This window comes from Amblyomma maculatum, chromosome 8 (assembly GCF_055883805.1).
Source record: "Amblyomma maculatum isolate TAMU_Amacu chromosome 8, ASM5588380v1, whole genome shotgun sequence".
Classification (NCBI taxonomy): Eukaryota; Metazoa; Arthropoda; class Arachnida; order Ixodida; family Ixodidae; genus Amblyomma; species Amblyomma maculatum.
The window spans coordinates 123,658,406-123,674,035 of record NC_139351.1 but is presented as its reverse complement, the minus strand read 5'-3'; the positions used below and the strand labels follow the sequence as shown (position 1 = coordinate 123,674,035).

General features: G+C 44.9%; 1 protein-coding gene across 1 annotated transcript in view; it reads right to left on the bottom strand.

Moving 5' to 3' along the window:
* Positions 1-13,611, bottom strand: part of LOC146182444 (uncharacterized) — a 49,050-nt gene extending 35,439 nt beyond the window's left edge. Inside the window, exon 1 of the mRNA XM_084575954.1 lies at positions 4,968-13,611. Coding sequence (XP_084432080.1) covers positions 4,968-5,549 — 582 coding nt within the window. The 5' untranslated portion in view covers positions 5,550-13,611. The remainder of the gene's footprint in view (positions 1-4,967) is intronic.
* Positions 13,612-15,630: the final 2,019 nt, after the last annotated feature.

Below are 15,630 nucleotides of genomic sequence, written 5' to 3'. Positions count from 1 at the left end.
ATGGCCTTAAATTAGAGATCCCGACGAATATAAGTGCTCACTAATGGAGCACAATTGCTGTCATGGATACGGTTGCCCGGAATACCTTTAATTTAAGAGCATGCAATTCCTCAATGAAAATCACATGGGGCTGCGAGGGTAAAGTCAGGAGCCATTGTTTAAAGAGGGTTCGATTGGTACTGAGGTTTCTGCTATTCCTCTGTACAATGTGCATGCTATTGTTTGCAGCCATTCTTAAGCTATATTAGCGCACTTCTCGAGGGGGGGGGGGGGGGGACGGAAGAGGATGCAGCAGCTGCTTCAGTGGATGTATATGGACAGGGCTGTTTGAGACAATGAGTTAAGAATTCCCTGTGTTCGTTATCCTGCAAGAGATTACTAAAGACTGTACGCATGAGTTCGGATGCTTGGCGAATGGCAGAAATTTCTTCTGTAGGATACCAGATTAGTGGGTCATTCCAATCATTTATGTGGGCGCATATAATTATTATATGGGATAACTGGTGTGGAATCAGGAGATGTGTAAGAGAAAGATAAGGTAGGGCATATGGGAAGTGGTTGCCTGCAGCGGAACGACTGTGTTGGATTCTTGGCTGCAAGGTTTGGCAAGTGCGGTACTTTCTTCTACTGAGTTTTGCCAGGCTTTTGTTAGTGTAGAAAACACAGCTTGCAATTGTGTTGTTGTTGCTGCTGGGTTAATTTGCAGCAAGGCAATAGTGGACAGTAGAGAAGGCAGCACTCGGAACAGCCATAGATTTGAAGTCATTGCGCAAACTGAAATTGCTGAAGCTTGCAAAGGAGTTGGCTCTGAACATCTCAGACAAACTCAGAAAACCAGAAGTGCTAAAGGCAATATACTTAAGTTGGAAGCTGAAGATGATGAGCTTTTGGAATGCCTTGAGATCATTGAGGAACGGGAACGTAAAGAGAAAAAGAACTTGAATGTAGGGAACGTTAAAAAAAAAAAGAGGAACTTGAACGTAAGGAACACCAAGAGTGCGAGGAGCGTGAAAGGCAGCTTGCCCGCGTAACAGAACTGATGCAGCTGGAGATTTCAGCACATCGAACGAGCATGGAAAGGCAAAAAGCTTTAATTGCCATTCAGTGTAATGGTTCGAAACTGCGAGAGGGTCTGCAACCGTTCCTCATCGCCAAGGATATGGCAGAGTATTTAGCAGACTTTGAGGATGTCTGCAGAAGTAAATGCTTCAAGCAAGCTAGTTGGGCACAGAAAATGATAGCTCTTCTCCTTGCTGAAGCATCGGAAGAAATTAAGTGCTTGTTTGGTGACCACTTGAATAACTACAGTGAACTGAGTCATTGCTAATATGATATCAGCTGTCACTGCAAGATCATCGGAAGAGGTATGAGCGCAAGAAAAACGGTACTAACTCGTATATTTGATTTGGCTTATCAGTTAAAAGCCGCTGTAAGCAAAGGGCTAGAAAGTGTGGAAATATCGGAGAAAATCGAACTTGCACCGGGGAAGAAACACAGCTTGGGGAAGTGGCCGAGCAACGTGACCACAGCAGCGAGCTGACTGGGCCTCGAGTGGGAAAGTGGTTACCTTAGTCGAGCCACTGGCAGCTGAGACGGTTAGCACCGGCTCCATCGACGAAAAATCTGCAGTGACACCATCAATTAAGCGAGGTGAACTGCACGCCAACCAAAGTAGCTGCAGGTGATCCGGTTCCATCAAATGAGAGTGGGGAAGTAACTGAACCACCGCTCGAGTCAAAAACAGAAGCTTGTGTATAGAGCGTGGCGGAGATGGAAACAAGCTAGGAGATGACAAAATTTCAGTTTCCGAAATCAGCTTTGTCGTAGAGCAGGGCACACAGAAAAATGAAGTGCCGATCAGGGAAACTGCGCAGCCCACGAGTTCTGATCAGCCGGGGTTCTGATCAGTCCGCTGTAGATCGGGAGCCACACTTGCGAAGTCGACAGCAAGCGACTGGAGTCAGCATTCTTTGTACCCTTACACACCGGGTTGCATTCATGACGTCGCGAGCGCCCCCTTTGTTTGTAAAGTTAATACAAAGTCTTTGTATTAACTCTATGGGTGAGTAGCTTCTCCCAGTAATCTAGGGCCACCTCTGGTGAAGGAGGATGAGGGAATGAGGGGCAGGTGAGTAATATGTGTAGAAAGTCGCCAGGTTTGCCACAGAGCTTGCAGGAAGAAGAAAACTGGTCAGGAAAGCTTTGCGTTTGTAGTTTGCGCCAATGGGCAGCTTGTGTTATTGTAAGATTCGAGGCAAGGGGTGCGTAAGTACTCCTATTTTCGCGGTGGTAGGTAAGGACGTCATGAAAGGACAGCAGGCACTCCACGGCATCTGAGGTAGACTGTTCCTCCCCAGCCTGGAAAGTGAGACTTCGGGCCAGGGAGTGAGCCTCCTCATTACCGGGAAGGCCCGCATGCGCGGTTGTCCAAATAAGGGTGACAAATTGTCGGGGGTTGCCAAAAATGCAAAAGGCGGTGGGTGTTGGATGACACTAAACCATTGGCAAAGTTCAGGATAGCTGTTTTGGAATCCGAAATTATTTTCGCAGTGGGTGTGGATGTCATGGCTAGCGCAATGGCTGCCTCCTCAGCCTCCGTTGTAGAATCGGTGAGAATTGAGCAAGCAGGGAGACGTTTTGCATGATTGTTAGTAACTGCTAGTACCTTACGATGGGTGTTTGCATAGACAGCTGCATCTACATATTGTCTGTGTAAGGCTTGCGCCCTGGCTTTTCTGAGTTTCCCATCCCGTTCTGGGTTCATGGTTTTGGAAAGGGGGGGATACCAAAATTTTGGACCGAATTGCAGGAGGTAATGGGGTGCCTTCAGATGGGAGTCCTATTGGGGATATGTGTAAAGAAGAGAGCAGTGCGCGACCTGCTGATGTACGCGAAAGGCAGGCCGTCTGGGCTGTCAGCGTGGCTTCATGGAGTTCTTCATACGTATTATGGGCCCCAAGTTTGAGTAAGTGGAGTGCTGAGGTGCTGGGAGGAAGGCGAGGGCTGTTTTTGTACAACTGCGGAGTAAAGCGTTCACCCCATCACATTTCTTGCTAGTGAGGGGCAAGTATGGAAGAGCGTATGCGACTCTGCTGGTAACGTATGTTTGATTGAGCAGGTTCTTGCGCGCCACCGTGACTGAGTCAGCAGAGCTTGTGCTGACATGAATTCTCCCTTTCCATCTGAACTGCCGAGCGTATAAAAACCAGCGGCTGTTTCCGCTGCGAGAGAGACTACACAGAGACGACGCCAAGACACCTGCTTTTTAAGCGTGTCAGTTTTCTCTCCAGGCCTGCTTCTCTGCCCATTCCTACGTGACGCTGTATTAAACGTTGTTTTCATTAGTCGATGCCTCGTCTTTGCCGGGACTGCTGATGCCTTCCGTTGAGCCGCAAGGCCAACGCTACTGATGAGGCCTCAAGCCACATCTAATAACTGGTGGCAGTGGTGGGATGAACCAGGCATGACCGTGGTCTAACAGAGCTTAGCTGGCTGTTCCTGAGCTTCCCGATGCCAGAAATTGGGCCGATGGGTTTATGCAGTCTCGATTTGCCAGTGATAGTGGGGGGAAGTCCTCGCGGCTTAGAAGATGATGAGGTTGCGTATTCATTTTGCCAGGGTGAGCATACGATGTCTGTCGTGCAGTCGATAGTCGCTTTGTAGTGAGATGCCTCTAAGGCTACAGGCGATCTCCAAAACGCTTCCTTCGGTCATATGCAGCTTTTTGGATCTTTTGGTCTTGCTGTTTCTGTACGGGGCAGGTCTCGTCAAAAGTAGGGCTTATGGGTTTCACCGCAGTGAAAGAAATCGCGCGGCAATATCATGGTTTATCTTATTGGAGGAGCTAGCGCTGATAAGTCCGAGGGTGATGGCAGTTCAGCACTCGATGTCCATATTAACGGCACCTGCTGCACAAACAAAGCATTGGGTCTTTCAGGCTTGCATCTTTACAAGATGTGGCAGAACAGAATTTGTCGAGAATGTTATTAGCACTTACTCGGTCTCTCCCAACATCCGAGCGGACAGGATTGTCGCATGCCACGGTTCAAGACTTTCTAAATGTTCGGTTTCTGAAAAACCTTTCCCAGTTTCATGAATTACGTTCCGGTACGAATTCATCGGGGCCGTCACGTAAGATTGGAGAAATGGTGACGCACGCACTTGAACAATTAAGACTTCGTTAAATTATTTAAAACGGCAGGTTACTCGTAAAGCCCCGAAACTAAGCAAGAAATATCTTCAAGGTGAGACATATTTTCACTTCGACTGCTCCAACTAACACTCTTTGAGAACAATTACTAAAAACCATCAAGAAGCAGGTTTTTTTCTCTTCTGTCAAAGCTAAAGAGCTGATATTTCCAGCATTTATCTAAAATGCCGGAAAATCTAATGAACTAAAAATAAAAAATGAAAAGGCAACGCCCTCTTTAGTTTTACCGAAACTCTCAAGGGAGGCAGGTTCTGAAATAGCACTAGTAATAAAAAATGCAGGCCGTGTCACTGTCTGAAGTATTTTATTAAATAAAGTTATGCCACCAGCAAATGTTATAAGATTTAAAGTTATGCAAGTTTGAGAGCTCAAAAGGTTCCAGCATCTCGTTGAGAAATCACTTAGCAGTGCTGCGATAGATGATATCATCTAAATGCCTATTTAGACAAGTTAGCATCAATGGAAAGAAAGACTACACTTTTGACAAAGGTTAGGAGCTACACTTGCTATATGAAAGAGCAATGAAAAAGCGTTGAGGGGGAGCCTCAGTTCGGAAGGAAGCTGAGATGAAGACAAGTCCCCTTGTTGGAACATTGGCTCAGCTTGAGAACTGAGGCTCACCCTCAACCCATGTTCAGTGCTCTTTCATACTGTGTATCAATATTTTTCTCTCATCTTATTCTACCCTACACTTGCTATAGATACTTGGCAGGTTCCTAGCTTGCAAAATACAGGACAGCTAGCAAAATGTTGATCATGGCCGGACATCATGGATACCACATGTGCCTTCATGTTCTTTCTCTTTGTGCTCTTTTAAACCGCACGTCCTTGAGAACGCCTTTGGGCACAAGTCGCACTGAAATGGCTTTTCACCCTTGTGGGATCGCATATGTCTCGTAAGAACATAGCTTGCCGTAAAGGCCATGGGACACAACTGGCACTGATACGGTTTCTCGCCAGTGTGGGTACGTATGTGATGCTGCAGGGTAGTCTTCTGTGCAAAGCTCCTTTGACAGTAGGTGCAACTATATGGCCGTTCACCCGTGTGAGTCCTCTGGTGGTTCAGCAGGCTTGTCCTTGCAGCAAATTTACTGCTGCAGTGCTCACAATGGTATGGGCGCTCACCCGTGTGAGTATTGATGTGCTCCTTCAGGTTGCGCTTGTCTCCGAACTGGCTGCCACAGTAGTCACAGTGGAAAGGGCGCTCGCCTGTGTGCTTACGGACGTGCTTAACCAGTTGGCTCTTGAAGTTGAAACTCAAATTGCAGTAGCTGCATTTGTGCAGCATTTCGTCTGTGGGTTCACCATGACACGAGCTTGTAGGGGAAGATACTTCCATGCAAGGGATAGAGTGCTCTTGATTTGGCGAATCTTGTCCTGAAAATGTGGTGTACTTGAAGGCTGTGGTAACTGGGCCTGCAATGAAATGCGCAGAGTACTTTCTAAAGAGGAGAGAACCAAAACTGTAGTTCACATGGTGTAGAGCAAAAAAGATAATGAATGCGAAAATAAATCTCAACAGCTGTGGCAGCTAGTCTGAAGCACAACTTATTTTCTTCATTTTTGTAAACAGTGCAAAAAACACAAGCATGACAGAACAGGGTGCAATGTTTACAAGAAACTTCAGCCAATTATCCAAAAACCAGCATTTGCTGGAACAAAGTTCAATTTCATACCTTATTAAAAAAACTTAGACTGAAGCAAAAAATCCCTGTTCTGTCTGAACTTTTTAAACACCTAATGAGTGCATGTAGATTAAACCATTTAGGCCAAGGCATTAATATCACATAAACATTTGTGAGCTACCAAGATTTTATAGTCATGTTTCTTCGAGGCAGAAATATTTAACAAGAGCGATCCGTCAAAAAATGACACCAGCATAACTAAATTGTCTTTAGATAACATTTGCATCTCTAAGGACCACAAATTTGCAAAATAACCAGGCTGAATACAATAATCTAGAGCAAAAAATACTCTTATCACTAGTGAATGCAGGATTATGGCCAAACAAGCTTTATGCAGTTTTGTCACATTGGTTGCTTTTTGAAAGGATTTATCTTCGAGGGCTCATGCATTGAGGGCACTTTTTTAAGAAGACAGTTACTTCCAGTATACTTAATACTCAAATAATTACATGAGTGAAATAGAAAATTGTCCTCATATTTACGCTCTGTATCACATTTTCTATTTGGGGTGTTGTGAGGGTGAGCTTGAGGAAAGCCATTGGTATGAACAAAAACTGATTACCCATTAGAACTTAATAAAAAAAGCCATAGCCTCGATCTGTGCATATGGATGATTAATAGCATCATGACAGAGACTCTATCAAGCATGTGCACACTTAAAAAATAATTAGGGGCAGCTAGCTGCGATTAGCAGTGGAGCTCTAGAAGAACTTATGAAAGCTTTTTTTTCAACAGGTCCAGAAGAAAGCAAAAGACATTCGAAAATCATTTAGAGTCTATATTACTGTCTTTAGTTCTGACAAACGCATCATATTTTAAGATAAAAATTATCAGTTTGCTGACAGAAGCTGAAAAAAAAAAACCTCAAGCCAACACTTCCAGATTTCATTTAGTAAAATGTCCTCATCCATGAACCAATGCTTGAAAATGAAATGAAATGTAAGACTTCAGCATGCCAGTTAAATGCCCAAAGCTATAATTCTTTTGAGAGACCTTGGCGAGTCAGCAACTCTATGCACACAATGAAAGGATATCAATTCCTCCCATGCAAGTAGAAAGAACCAGATATTGAGTCCACAGATAACAGCATAATAGAAAAGGACATTGCAGACCGAGGTAATGTGATGTGAACTGTGGCCGTCCTAAGCACAGTGGCATGCCCTCTCATGCTTTTGCATGACCACCTTCAGAAAGTGGTGCAGCAGCTATGTAGGTCAGCTGAATTCCATGCTAAAATGAGTACAAATGACGAGAAAAGTTTTGAGCACCCTCAAAAATCAAGACACATCTTACTAGGCCTGTGACTAGTAGCACCTTCATTTTTATGGCAGGGAGAAGCACATGATAAAGCCAGGTTGCCATGTGCTAGGTTGTTCCTTTCCCACTTCCTCTGCCATTACACATCAACAACAAGAAAATGCACACTGACGCTGGCGTTCTATCAATAACAGCCAACTACTACAGGTTTTCAAAACACGCTTATGCATATTGGGCAGCAGAGTAAGAAAAGGCAAAGCATCTTCTTGTGTAGGGTAGCTATTGTCAGAAAGCATCAGGTGCAATAAAAAAACAAGTAAATTAGGAAAAAAAAAAATGTCTGTCACGGCAGGATCAATGGAATACATTTAAAAAGAGTGCAAGCACTATACCACAAGACATAACATCTTGAATAATGTACACATGGCACAGCATATCTACAAATTTATTTGTATGCTTTTCCATTAGAGCCTCCAGTGAAGGGCTTAAAAAATGACTTCTTTTGTACAGTTCAAAACACAATAAATGTTTGTAAACTGGCATTCCTGTAGAGCAAGTCATGATGTCACATGCAGAATCTTTCACAGTAGCCATTACTCAATTTTAAGGACACTTGGCTTATATATTATGGAACAATTGTTAACCTCAGGCACAAATGCTTTAAGAGCAAACTCTGTGAAAAAGAAGAAGTTAGTTGTGGTTCAGATCTGGTTAACCCTAGTTTAATTGCGAAATCAACGGTGGAAGCTTCTTTTGCCTGCTACATTAGTCCCCTATCACGCCCTATAAGTGTAAGGTGCTAGATTATTGGGGACACACAAGCTCATCCTTTAAGGGTATGATGCGGAAGCGGAAGCTACCAGTCCACATATAAAGTCACGCTTCAACCAAGACGTATGGATCGTGCCTGCGCCTCATAGGGGTGACGAGAATGCAAACGGCTCTGGTAGGCCGATTCTGATATCACCCTCCCATATGAAAGGAGCAACCCGAGTTGGCAGCTCCTACCCGTGGCATAGGGGTAATTAGAATTGAAATGCCATGGCAGGTTGATTTTTTTATGAGGAGACCGTAGCTACGCCGTGAAGAGGCGTAGCTGTGGCCACCTGAGGTCTCGCTTTGGCTGTCGTAGTATTGCTTTTGCAATAAAAAAAACTTTAGATATCAGTAACAGCAATAAAAATCAGTTACACACTATGCTGCCATTAATACGCATATAATGTACTGTTCCTTACATGCTCTAAATGTTGTGCGAGTATAATAGCCACCATCACCATCTTTAGGATCCCTCACCTTTAAAACCCTCACTTTTCTCAAGCTCCCTTTGAGCATAATAAAAAAAGGTTGTCAGGAGACTATGTTGTATTTATCCTATTAGGTAAATCAGAAGGGGGTAGGAGGGGGAGGGCTGATTAGGTAACTATTTGAAGCATAAAATTTGCAGCCCGGTGAGTATAAACCCCCGGACCTAAGATCAGTGAAGATGTAGTTTCTCATGCTTGGAGAATAAAGCTATTTCAGTCAGTAAAGGTTGGGAGATGTTGTATAAAAATTTTCTTCTCGTGAAACAATTCACCCCTTGGCTCATCAGTAATGGCCAGCAAAATAAAGCTGAGCAAAGGAGTGTCAGTACAAGGAAACAATGCCACAACCAACAGTGCTAATGCGTTTCTTGTATCAACACATATGCACAAAGGACATTACACCGGACCATTCATTCCTTTTCCTTGAGGCAGGTAATTGCTACATAATATGAAGAAAACACTACCAATATTGTGCTTCCCGATATAACTGCTAAGTGTCAAGCAAGATTCGTATTTATGCTCAAACACAATGCTCCAAATAGTAACCTTTTACAATGCTTGACATCTCAGTTCTACTTTTCTGGCTAGCCCTTAAGGCATAAAAGGATGGATATAAATCTGCACACATAAGGCCATCAGCTGTGTAGGTTGACATGAATCATTTTAAAACGATGTCTACTGGGCAAGTTGTATCTGTTGTCCAGTCAACTCCGGTTGCCTGTAAGTAGGAACAACATAGGCAAATTAGCTAAAGCCCTGGAAAAACATAAAAACAGTAAGAGTACTGTGCATGTGTGCGCATGTTTAATTTTATGACGTATAAGTGGGCAAATTGCTCATCATCATCAGCTGGACTATATTCATTGCAGGGCGAAGGCCTCTCCTATATTACACCAATTAACCCAGTCCTGTGCTAGCTGCGTTCACTTGACCCCTGCAAACGTTTTAGCCTCATCCACCCACCTGACTTTCTGCCGCCCCCTGCTACGCTTTCCTTCCCTTGGTATCCAATTTGTTAACCTTCTTCGACAATTGGTTATCCTCTCTTTGCACTACATGCCCTGCCCATTTCTTCTTGATTTCCTCTACAATGTCATTATTTCGCCTTTTTCTTTATTTCATTTATTGTTGGCAATACATCCCATTTCATGCTCGCTAGATCCTCGAAGAAGATTGCTAAACTAGCCTCACTACTTATTTGTGTCACATTCTGCACACTTCCTATCTCTTAAAGTTACACCAACCATTTTCTATTCTATATCTCTCTGCATTGTCGTTAGCTTATGTAGAATCTCTTTCGTTAGCCTCCATGTTTCAGCATCAAAACAGTCATTAGACACCACCTATTTTACGAGTTGCCTTTGAAGCGTGACCTAAATTAGTAGTGCACAACGTTGAAGTGGGCCAACTCATACGTCTTTTTGCACCTGGGCAGTGACACACATTTTCCGTCCACAGATGCCACCACTTTCTTGGTTAAACATGCGAACTGAGGAACACAAAGTCTCAAGAAATTCAAACAGAACAGAAAGTGAACTATGACTGTGATTAAGACGCGACAAGGTTTCTGACATGTTTTTTCCATTGTGCTCCCTCACAATGCTAGGAATGGCATCTTTTAAACTGTTTGGTGCTGTAGCTGCTGAAATCTGGCTGCCTGCTTGGTGCAAAACCGGAGGGGTTGTGACACACCTCATTTTGCACACAGCTACCTGGTAATGAGTTATCTGGGTTTACAAGGATACGAGCATGTACAGCTGAGGATCTGCATAGTTCGGCAAAAGTTGTCTTAGAAGGTTCTTCCGGCAGAAGCTTGCACTCTTTCTCCAGTCAACACGAATTTCGGTGGCTGCAAAATAAAACATACATAGGTGCTTTCGACATAAGGGAAATTGAAAAGCAGAAACCAACTTTGTAGTAGGGCTGTAGCCACTTTCACTTAGAAAAGCAGCGAAAAGGAAAGGCGAAGAAGGGGTAAAAAGGGCACATAATGGCTCAAGGTCGTTGATTAACATTTTGTCTTTGCAAGAAACCAGAGGAACAATTTCACTGCACAAAAGCTTTGGCAGGAGCTGGAAAAAGCACGTCTTGCCACAAATTTTCAGTGCTAACTCATGAATGTTGTAGCTGCAGGCTGCCCCTTCCACCCACTAGAGCATCCTAGGATGGCCAGCCGCAATTCTACAGCGAATCTTGGAGGCCACAATTTCACTCTCGGTCTTACTTTTTCGAGTGCATCGTGCAGTTTTATGCAAGCGCTTGCTGGAGCTGAGTCGCCATTTGCATCTTGTAAAGTGACTGGAACTGGAAACACTCCACAACCGCTGCTGCCATGCGGCCGCTTCTTTCTTTATAAATAAATGAACAAGGCTAAAGTTGGGCAGCAGCGGAGCATGCCACCTACCTGTGTCTACTAATATATTTTACACTTACTGCCTTGAGTTTAGCAACCAAATATAACCTTCACTTGGTTATTTCTACCAGTCAGTTGTGTATTTGTCCTCCACAGTCCTTAAACCAAAACATTTTTTTTATGAGCGATGCTATCTGGTAGAGTCGTGGAACTCTCGGCTGTGAAAGGGCCCAAGTGTCCCCTCTCATTACTCTATGGAGGAGCTTTTAATAAGAAGTCATGTTCAGCCCTTTCCTTTCCATGTCCTCAGGCAATGCACAGCAAAGCCTATCTCTTGGTATGTGACTTGGTATGTCTTAGTCCACAGTATTCCTGTCCTAGCCTTGAACAATAAGCTGCCCCTAGAATTATCATGCCGATTTAGGCTGCATCCTAAATTTCCGCTGAGCTCTCCCCGTTTCTTGAACCTTTCTCTTTACCGATAATTCCTGGCTGGTCCCCCTACTGCTGTCCAAATATATGTTTGCTAATTTTCTTGTCTACTTTCTCCATTTTGTGTCATTCCTCATGTAGAGGTAGCTAAAGACTTTCCTAGCCCACCGCTTTTTCCCCATTGCTCTCAATCACTGTCCAAATTCTACCTTGCTGCTAGCTTCCCTGCCCTCAGATGAAGACCATTCGATGTCATCTTGTACCTCCTGAGCCTACCTACCTAGTGCTGCCTAATTTCCAACATTGCTCTGACCTCTGATCTCATACATAGGTCTGCACTGGCAAAAGACAGACTAGAAACCATCAACCCTTTCCAGATCCCTGGTACAACTTCTAGCCTGTCGTAATTCCACAGTACATACCCGATTTTTCATGACTGCTCCATTCCTGCTACCTTTAGCCGTTACCTTTTTTCATGTTCCATCATGCTCTGTTAGATTACTCACTTCTAATATGTATCCATGCCCTAAGGTATACTTGTAGTTATCCACTATCTCCAGTGTGGCCGCCGGTATCCTACACACGCTGCTCTTGTTATCATGAAAAATCACGACTGCCGATTTTTTCTCCTAACTTTAAACCGAATCTGTCTCCTATACCGTAGATATCCCTCAACCTGTGCAAATCTTCCCTGTTGTCAGCCATTAGTACTTATATTCTTCGTGAAGATCAGACCGGGTAATGCCTGCTAGAAACGGCCTCGGCGGCCGTTTTTCGATGGAGGCGAAAAGCAAGGCGCCCATGTGCTGTGCGATGTCAGTGCACGTTAAAGAACCCCAGGTGGTCGAAATTTCCGGAGTCCTCCACTACGGCGTCTCTCATAGCCTGAGTCGCTTTGGGACGTTAAACCCCACAAACCAACCAACCAACCAACCAACCTGCTATAAACATTCTCTTTGCTCGAAGGAGGAAAGGTTCAAGCCGAGTCTACTCCTCTCAAGTTTAGGATCTAATCCTTTCAGGTACAGCCTGAACAACAAAGCTGACAGAGAACATCCTTGCCTAATCTAAGCTTCCGCCTCACCTCTACAGGCTTAGACACCATTTTTCCCATTGTATACGCATCCGGTTACCTTTATAAACAGCCTTCAAACATCTTTAAAGGAGTGGTTACTCTACCTTCTGCACCTCGTGCGTCCAGAATGTCCCACAGTTTTGTTCAGGTACAATGTCGTAGGCTCCTTTCATATCCAGAAAAGGTTTAGTTTTGTGGGTTTTAACGTCCAAAAGCGAATGAGGCTACGAGAGGTGCTGTACGGTGGAGGTCTCTGGAAATGTCAACCCCTTAGGGTTCTTTAATGTGCATTAATCACTTGGGCGCCTTGCTTTTTGCTTGAAAAACGACCGCCGTAGTTGGGATTCGATCCCGCATCAGTGGGCATAGCAATCAAGTGCCTCAACCACTGTGCCACAATGGAAGGTGATTTCGATAAAAGGTAGCCACAGGGGTCTTTGTTCTTTTTCATCATTTTATACACTGTGTCAATGGGAACATTGCCCCCTAATCTTAATCATGATGATGCCACTTAGCTACAGCATATGCTCTAGTACCCTAAAAAATTATCAGCTGCCTTTTTATCGAACTTAGTGGCATTCCCAATGTTTCATTTCAATTTCAGCCAGAACATCATTACAAGCCTTTGTTCCCTAACCCACACAGTTTTTGAGTCTCTAAACCTCACACCAATCATTTCACGTCCCATAGATTGCTGTAATTTCTTCAGCCACTCTTCACTGCCCTCAGTTTCTGCACTGTGTGAGCGCGCTAGGCAAGGCACAAAATCGTTTGCCTTTCTCTTGAGTGATACGAACTGCAATTCGTGATGTAGCTAGGAGTGCAGGCCAAGCATACTCCCCATTGTTCTCTACTTCTAGCTATATTTGACGGCCGTGGTTCGGATCGGCGGTACCTACTTCTCTAATCAGGAAGTTTGACAACAGGGTAGCAATCAACAAAGCCGGCATTATACAAGCCGCCAGCAGTAATGTTATAACGTGTAACGAATCACGTCATTAATGGCTCCAGTGAAGTACAACAGTTTCTCACAAGATCTTGATATCACCGCCACGAATATCATAGATCACCATTCAAAACGCGATAAAGAATAGAGAAAGAAGCGAGGATAGCGCTCAACACGAAGCATAAATATGGTCAACTAGCCCACCACTCGACACTCCTTCGGCCCATACACACATTGGTTGCCCGCAGATGCAAATGGTAAGTTAGAACAGAAGTGGTAAAAGGTTTTGGCATTCCATAAAAGGCTGCAGTTCCACCCCAACTTTGTTGTTAATTGCAAGTGACACACCACAGATCTAGGCACTATACCACAGATGATAACAAGAATACAAGAGCGCACACAGCCGACTTTGATTTTGGCCAACGTTGACTTCGATAGCACTTCGAGAAATCGGCGAGAAACCACGATTTTACTTTCGGTTTCATTTTTCGTATGCATCGCGTTGTTTTATGCCATCACTCGCTCCGAGCGGTCGTTTACGTCTTGTAAAGTCACTGTAACTGGGAAAGTTCCACAACCGTGGCAGCCGCGCTGCCGTGGTCATTTCTTTCTATATGAATGAATAAATAACCGTAAATCCATTGAATCAGACGACAGCGTCGCATATTACCAAGCCGCTGACGCGTCGCATGTATTTCGCATTTATTTTCGCCTTGAATTTAGCATTAAGATAACGTTTACTTGCTTATTTCCACCAGTGCATACATTATTTTTGCTACACATTCCTTAAATCAGCACTTATATTGCGGCGCTTATTTTGAATTGTTGTAGGCCGTCATTGTACCCGACACCGCTTAGGTGGTGGACGACGGCTGTTGCAGCGCGCGTCATAATTCATTAAGCAAGGCCCAGGAGATCCTCTGGTGCCAGCTACAAACCCGCTCCTTCCCGTGCCCCAAAGTATATTCATATATATTCAAGGAGCAGGTTGACCCTAAATGCAGAGTGTGGCGTCGACGCCATTTTAGACCACATTACATGGGGGTGCGCGGCTTATCCGCCACCCGCCGATTTGCTACCAGCTCCATCTCTGGAGGAGTGGGAGGCCGTGCTGCGCTGCTTGGACGCGGCCATCCAGGCTCGGGTCACTGATATTGGGCCGAAGATTGCCGACAGGACGCAACTCGGCCATCTGGCGCGGCTAACAATCAAACTGAAATTGTTAATTTAAACAGCGCGAAGACGAAGACAAAGGACAACAAAAAAGAAAGTCACAGTACTGTGGCTTTCTTTTATCTTGTCCTTTGTCTTCGTGTTCGCGCTGTTTAAATTAACAATGAATGTGTACCAACTCGCCCAACAAAGTATCTTGGTAAATCAAACTGAACCCATCACCTCTTAAAGCCGATGAAAACAAATGTTTTAAAGGAAGAGTGGCTGATCCTGGCCCTGATGGGGCTGGGACAGGTCACCGCCGCTGGCGGGGGCGGAGGCTAGACTGCCACTTAATTTTTATTTGTTGTAGGCCATCATTGCACCCGCCACCGCTTCGGTGGTGGACGACGGCTGTTGTTGCGGCACACGTCTTTTATTGCGAAAGCAATACTACTTTCACTTTTCAGCCCTTCGCGTAGCGAGGCGCTAACATTGACCTTTAGCGTGACCTTTGGGGCGCCGCCAAGCACTGCTGCGCAAACACAGGGGCCCCAACTCGCGCCGTCAACTCGCGAGGCGGTAGCTACCAAACGCGGCCTAACTCCTGCTCCCTCCGTGAGGGAGCGCTACAGTCGGAGTGACGTTATCCCATCTGCCGCTAAAACGGGGCCCCCAACTCGCGCCGTCAACTTGCGAGGCGGTAGCTACCAACCGCGGCCTCCTACCGCAGCTACCACCGGGGGTGCAACGTTCGACACTATAGGAGGTGGCCTAGAGGCAAGTGGAACCAACGCAGTCTCCAGGGATGCTTTTATTTCTGCTAGCGTAAAAAATGCCGTTGCAGCCGGTGCCGGAACGGCAGTAGTCATATAGCTATTGCTTTCGCAATTATCAGGCTTAGCTAAGCCACTGCCAATTTTTTCTCCCTCTTCTTTTCTCTATTTTCTCTTCTTTCCGCACGAGGCAGCGGAGGTGGCTCTTCTAGAGAGCCAGTAGCAGGCCCGTGCATATTCTTTTCTTTCTTCCAACAGCCACAACAACAACATCCATCCATGCATTGTTGTTGTGGCTGTAGGAAGAAGGAAAAGAAAATGCACGGGTAGCAGGCTCTGTAGCTGAACCACCTCTGCTGCGTCGTGGAGACAGGAGAAAAAAAACGATTTATTTATAGGAAGGGAAAGGCGCGGTAACTGTCTCACTTGTTTTCTGTGGA